The sequence below is a fragment of the Sinocyclocheilus anshuiensis genome, unplaced genomic scaffold (genome assembly GCF_001515605.1).
Source record: "Sinocyclocheilus anshuiensis isolate Anshui unplaced genomic scaffold, SAMN03320099.WGS_v1.1 scaffold3745, whole genome shotgun sequence".
Taxonomy (NCBI): domain Eukaryota; kingdom Metazoa; phylum Chordata; class Actinopteri; order Cypriniformes; family Cyprinidae; genus Sinocyclocheilus; species Sinocyclocheilus anshuiensis.
The window spans coordinates 104,283-111,235 of NW_015547637.1; the positions used below are offsets into that span (position 1 = coordinate 104,283).

A 6,953-nucleotide genomic window follows, 5' to 3' on the forward strand; every position below is an offset into this window, starting at 1 on the left:
TATATAGCGCTTTTAACAATACAGATTGTGTCAAAGCAACTGAACAGCATTAATTAGGAAAATAGTGTCAATAATGCAAAATGACAATAGTAAACACTCATTTTTCAGTTAAAGACTGACTCTCACACACTCTCTCACACTCACACACACACATACACACACGCACACACACTCACACACACACATACACTCACACACACAGTGTTTTTATTTCACTGTAAATAAACGGCACAGTTCTGTAGAGCAGAATATATCAGAAGAAACAGCAGCTTACCACACGTCTGTCTGTGTCTCTCTGTCTGTGTGTGTAATTCGTAAATGTGCTCTGTCTGTCCCTCACATGAGTCTCATTATGATAATTCACTTCATATTCGTCCTGATCTCCATTCAGAGCTCAGATACTCTGTCCTTCACACAGAGAATGAACAAAACTAATCTGAATGTCAGCAAATTGATTGTAGGTTAATGATTGACGCTGATTACGCTCTTTGAATATCTCCAATCATGCACACTTCTTTCAATATTACTTTTTATTCATTTAGATATTTTGGTCTATTTTGTTTACATTTTTTCAGTCTAGCAAACGTTAGTTTTATTCCTCTCTATATTCTGAAGGTTTGTTCATATTTCATTCACACTGATTTATGCAACATTTTACTCCTAAGAACATGGTTTGTTGTCGGTCTGTTGACAGTATTTTCTGATTCTAACCCCTCTGGAGAAACATTTAACTCTAATATGAGGACAAAATCAGACCAGAATTATGAACCTGACTTTATCCAGTGATCAGATTTATGTGCTGGAAATTAATGCAGATTAATGAGAGCATGCCTCATTTGCATATTTAAACATAATTCAGAAAACGTGCAACACAAAAGCCTGTGTCCTCTATACTTCAGCAGTGCTGAGCTCTTCTTCGCTGGTGTGTAACGCGTGGCGCCCTCTGCTGGTCTGTCAGGAGAGTCGCTTCTTCCGGTGAAACCTGAAGCTGCAGCGCTGGAGTTTAGTTTTTCAGCGCTGTCCCTAAAGAAGGGAATGTAATCGAGTCTTACCTTCAACAATCCTCACAGCGCCGTCGTGATGTTCAGGTTCAGAGCATCTCGAGTCACACTTAGTTTTGAGCACGTAAACAGGTTTGCTAGTCAAAGACAGGTGTGTGCTTTAACCAGTTCCGTGTCGCCATACTGTCAGTGCGCTGTTCATTATAATCGATCAATACTCATTTATTCCTCAGTCAGAAATTATTCATCCGTGTTTCAGCGCGACCTGCGAATCCCTCGCGCGCTTTTTTCCCGCCTGCAGGTGAATCCGCGTCACGCTGACGTCACTGAGGCCGCTGTACAGCTTGTACTGGAACACTATTATGTCACTAATAATAATAATAATAAAAGTGTTAAATAATATCTGTCAATGGAGTTAGAAAAATAAGCCGTTTCCCCTTTATTGTTCTCAGCACATTGACAAATTTGTTCTCGTTTTAAGCATAAACTCACTTCATTTTGATACACTTTTCAGAAAACAAGACTTGATATATCTTGATTTCAGAACTGTACTGGAAACAAGACAAAAATACTGAGACAAACAAAGTTTTTTTTTTTTTTTTGCATTTACAGGTGAAACGTTTTTTTGTGAATCGGTTTTAAGACAAACTGGACAGCATAAAGTGCATAAAAAGTGTTTTATTATCATTATTAATATAATTATGAATCACATCCACCCAATGAGAAACAAAATCAGAGACATCCAATCAAAACGTAGTAAATAAACATCATGTGGGGGTTAGAAGAGAGCAAGATACTGTCAACGCACACTCGCACTCACGCACACACACTCGCACACGCGTACACACAGGTTCTGCGATTGGTTTCTGATGATTATTGCTCCCTAACGTCCCTCAAGAAGGAAGAGTAGCTCACGGCCAATCAGGGTTCAGGAACACCTTGTGAACTCTGCCCCCTGCATCTGGAATGTTACATGACATTCTGGTCACAGAAAGTGTGTGTATGAGTGCGTGTGTGTGTGTATATATGAGTGTGTGTGTGTGTATATGAGTGTGTGTGTGTGTGTGTGTATGAGTGTGTATATGAGTGTGTGTGTGTGTGTGGTACACAAACCTGCAGTCTAACTGCATGCTAAGGAAAACTCGTATTTTTGCCCTGATATACTGACGTTTGGTGTCATTCTAAGTGCACTCTGCTAGACGACAGCACACGTTGTGTTTGTTTATTGCTAATGAGTGACAGATTGACTGAAGGATATTAATGTGTCCGTCGTGGCTGGCTGAGTAGATGCTGGATCGGCCGTCCGCCTTATGGACCGTCAGACACTGGATGGATTTGGTGTGTCCCTGAGTAATAACACAGTAATAACACGTCACTCTGCTGATCTCAGAGCAGCTGAAGCAGCAGGCGGTGTCTCACCTTGATGGTGCGCAGCGGCCGGTCCGGGTTGCTTCTGTCCAGGTAGTTGATGTATCCAGACAGAGAGACACTGAGCAGGTGGTTCTTCAGCCACAAGCAGCCCAGCTGCTGGTCCTGAACATCTGAGCCCAGGTTAAAGGTGGAGACAGCCACGCCGCTGCCCACATCCCACAGTCTGACCGTCTTATCACCTGACGCCGAGATCAGCTGCGTGCTGTCAGGACTCCAGCTGACCTGAGGAAGAGGAGCATCATCATCATCATCATCATCATCATCCTCATCCTCCTCACGCGTCACACTGACGAACACTCACAGCGTAAATCCCTCCATCGTGAGCCTTCTCTCCTCCCAGAGAGCCCAGCTTCTCTCCAGTTTTACCATCATACAGGAAAATCTGAGCAGGAGACAGAAACAAGCATGAACAATGCAAAATAAGAGCAATGTAATCAATGCAATGTTTGAAAATGAAAAAATTAAGATGTACATATCAATATTGTAAATTTATCTTTTTACACATTTTTTTTGAAAATTACATACTTTTTATTTTATCTATTTTGAAGTACTAATATATATATATATATCATTATTCAATGTTTTTCTTTAATAATGTTCATAATTTTTTTTTTATCCTAATTTTAATTAGAATACTAATAGAATAGCTAAAGTTATTATTTTTAATTAAACTACACACACACATATTATATTAAAAGATTTATTAAATATTAATAGTGATACTTTTTTTTTTCTTTTGCAGTATAATAGTGTATTATATTTTCCATGATTTTTTTTAACAATGATCATAAAACAATAAAAAGATTATTTATACAACTACAAACTGAAGTGATTATTTTAAAATAAAATGCACAATTTTTTACTCCGTTATTGTGCAGTATAAAGTAATAAAATTTAGAATACAAAATGAAAATATAGTAATACATTACTAAATAAAATCCTAATATTGATGACGATGATTATTATTATTACAAATGTGAACGAATAAACGTCTCACCTGTCCGTCGGCTCCGGCCGATGCGTAACGATTCCCGTCCGGAGAAAACCGCACGCAGTTCACGAAGCGACTGTGATCCTGCAAACCAACATCACAGCATTCACTCAGTAGCTACACATGTTTGAATAAACAATGCTAATGTAAGTGTAGCTGATGGAGGAAGTGAGCCGATAGCCATCGCTCAGGATAGTAGCGGCCCGTCCGTATAAACACATCAGATCTACAACAGCGCTCGGCTGGGTTGCTAGGGCACGGCTGTGTGGTTGCTAGGGTGCTGCGGGCGATTTCTGACTGTAATATGATCCATCTGATCAGGCCTAGGATCAGTTCTTTATGATCAGATGAACAGCTGCACACACACCGTTTTATAAACTGACGTACACTTTGAATGCCCGTGAAGAATGCATGCACTTACGCTAATGGTGCATTTGAACTTGAAAGGAGGCCCCTCCAGGAAAGTGGTGCAGTTGTCGTCGCTGCCGGTCACCAGACGATACGGCCGCGTCTGCTTGATGTCCACGCTGTTGATGATCTTACTGTGACCCACGATCTCTCCGACCGTCGAGCCTGAATCCCAGAGGAACACCGCGCCGAACCTGCGCAGACACACACAGGACAGCATGAGCGCGCTGGGTGCGAGCGGCTGGGGGCGTGGCCTGCAGCTGTCACTCACTTCTCTCGCCCCTCCCCCACCACGGCGATCCTCTTGCTGTCCTCGGTCCAGGCGATGTCCTTGATTTTCCCTCCGAAGGGCTGGTACTCGTACTTCAGCAGGTGCTCCTTCTGCGTCGTGTCCCAGATACGGATCTTCCCCGACACATCTGAGCAGAAAGAGACACACTCAAGAACACGCGGAGCAGATCTCCGAGCTCAGACGGAGCGGCACTCACCGCCCGACGCGATGTAGAATCCACTGGGAGCGTATTTGGCCACGATAACCTGATGAGGATGCTCGGTGTAGACGTCTGCGATCGCTGGGTTCTGGAGCAGAGAGAGAGAGGGAGGTTAAATGCGAAAAACAGTGAATGAACAGGGGACACTATAAACACTAATAACCCAGACGCTTTAATTAGTTTGTAAACAAACACCCAATTTAGTAAATACTGACTTCAGCTCCTGTCATGACCGTGGTAAACACTCTAAACACGCATGAAACGCTCACAGGAATCACATCAGCGAGTTTGAATGCACACGAATGCACAAAATTATTAACGGGAAACTTGTGCATGCAGTGAGAAAGCATGCTGGATGCATGCAAATTTGTTAAAATTAATTAAAAAAAACCTGCATTTACAATAAACTAATCTGCATGCGCAAGACATGATAATTAATAACTATTAAATTTGCAGCACCTTGACAAACTGAATAAAAACACAGTAAAGCAAAGACACACCCGATGTGCTTTCTTTACTCATCATTTTGTAGAAGCAGTGATAAAACGTTCTAAACGTAGAAATAGTAAGGTGCGTTCAAGTCACGTCAGAACGATAGTATTTAGCCGCTGAATGCACATGAATGGCACCACAATGCCATAATTATTATTATGAGTGAGGAACTGAATTTTCTTTAAGCTGTAGGCATGTCTGTGGGGAAACACTGGATTCGTGTATTGATGGTAAATTTGCTGAAATTAACTAAATAATTATTTTTTGCATGTTATATGTACAAAATACCATAGTATAGTACAATTATGAAAGAATATATATATAACGATTTAATGTAACAAAGCAAAAACACACTCAATGCACTCGCGTTATTCATCATTTAGAAGTAGATTTAAAAACGTTGCAGAATTTGTTTGGTAGAAATGGTACAGTCTGCGATCAAAGTGACCTGCACCTGACGCTGTAATCACAACTCGTAAAATACGAAAAACGTCTGTACAGAAGAATTGCAGTAAGTGTTTGAAAACCAATCTGCTTCAAAAGTCTTTTATAAGCTTCTCCGATACATGCGTTACGATAAACGTAATTCTTCTTCGTTTGGACAAACTGGGAACCAATTTCGAAACGATCGTCTCACCTCGATGTTCCTGATGATCACGCTCTTGCCGTTGGTGTACAGGAAGTGGTTCCCTTTGGGGTCTCCGCCCAGGACCTTGGCCACGCCCCTTTCCATGTGCGGCAGGCTGGCGAACACGCTCTCTGCGCGAGGAGAAAAACGCTAAAGTTCTTCTGAAGTTAAATTCTAAGAGGTTCATCAGCAAGTGCAATTCTTAAAAAGTTGATGCTTGAACGTTTTTCGGTAGCGTCAACAAATCGCGTACAATACAGACAAATCTTAACGCTAATTTAGAAATGTGCGAAAGTAAGTTAATCTCAGGATTAGTTCATTCCAGAATAGAAATCTCCTGATAATTGACTCACTCAAGATGTTCACATCTTTCAGTCGCAAAGAAATGAAGGTTTCTGAGGAAAACATTCAGGGTTGTTCTCCATATAATGGACTTCAATGGGCACCAACGGGCTGAAGATCAAATCAGTTTCAGTGCAGCTTCACAGAGAAAAATCCTGGACAGTTTTTACTCAGAAACCTTCATTTTTATTCTGGAACTGAACTAAAACTTTAAAAATGACACAAATGAACAGCCATGCATGGGAAAGTTAACATAGGAGTGGCTAAATGCACGCATTATATGCAAGTTTAACAGTATTAATTATTTGAAACATCCCAATAAATTAATGTGTGTTACTTTTTTGCAAGTTACTTTGGCTAAAAGCCTCTGCTAAACGCATTAATGTAACTTAAATCAGTGTAAATTAAACATGTCACCTTTGCGGATTTAAGACAAAGTTGAATGTTTCATAAAACAAAATATTAAGAAAATTATATAGCATTTTAGGGAATACAAAACAGAACTATTATCTTATTCTAAAGTTAGAAACTACTAATTTTATCCTTAATGTTTTGTTTATCAATCTGGCCTCAGCAGAGCTGCAAAAATAACGACCGTTTTTTCAAACACACCCCTGTCTGCCATTGGTCAAGCAAACTGATAGCCCCGCCCTCAAACGCGCGCCATTGGCTGAATCAGTGTCAGGTTGCTCAGACTCACTGATTAGGGGTGTTCGATTCCGAACTTTTCGGAGTCGACTCTATTTACTTTACATCAAAACAGGGTCAGGAGGAATAACACAAGACTGCAGTCTTAATTTATCCCCCCCCGTCGCAATGCCTTAAATTCCCCTTACTAAAACAACACACGTTTAGCGTGACTGCCCAAATTAGTCCAATTCCACTGCAGGGCTGTTCAGAGTCGAGGAATCGACTCTTTTGGAGTCGACTCCCCATCACTGTGACTGATCAATGTTTGGGTCTCAATCACAGGTTTACACAGACTATGCACCGTGATACAAATACACACTTTAAGCATTCACAAAAATCTCTCGTTACAACACCAACCTTCTGGACGGTATTTAATAGTATTTAAGTAACGTTACTATGGATATGCTTCATTAACACACACACACACACACACACACACACACACACACACACACACACACACACACACACACACACGC

General features: G+C 40.9%; 2 protein-coding genes across 5 annotated transcripts in view; both read right to left on the minus strand.

Moving 5' to 3' along the window:
• The window catches only part of LOC107701832 (solute carrier family 2, facilitated glucose transporter member 9-like), a 20,339-nt gene extending 18,972 nt beyond the window's left edge, over window positions 1-1,367 (minus strand). For 3 of the 4 annotated variants that reach the window (XM_016503963.1, XM_016503961.1, XM_016503960.1), the window contains exon 1: window positions 275-436. The gene's annotated coding sequence lies outside the window, so the exon portion shown is untranslated. Of the gene's footprint in view, window positions 1-274; window positions 437-1,052 lie in introns of those variants that run through there. The other variant, XM_016503962.1, reaches the window with a different exon arrangement.
• Window positions 1,368-2,160: 793 nt separating this feature from the next.
• On the minus strand, window positions 2,161-5,583 carry LOC107701831 (WD repeat-containing protein 1-like). The gene is made up of 8 exons (XM_016503958.1): window positions 5,452-5,583; window positions 4,320-4,410; window positions 4,103-4,250; window positions 3,845-4,025; window positions 3,430-3,507; window positions 2,734-2,814; window positions 2,421-2,654; window positions 2,161-2,347 (listed from the first exon to the last, which is right to left on the minus strand). Exons 1-8 carry the CDS (start codon window positions 5,545-5,547, stop codon window positions 2,183-2,185), a joined length of 1,074 nt encoding a protein of 357 aa, XP_016359444.1. The 5' UTR covers window positions 5,548-5,583; the 3' UTR covers window positions 2,161-2,182.
• Window positions 5,584-6,953: the final 1,370 nt, after the last annotated feature.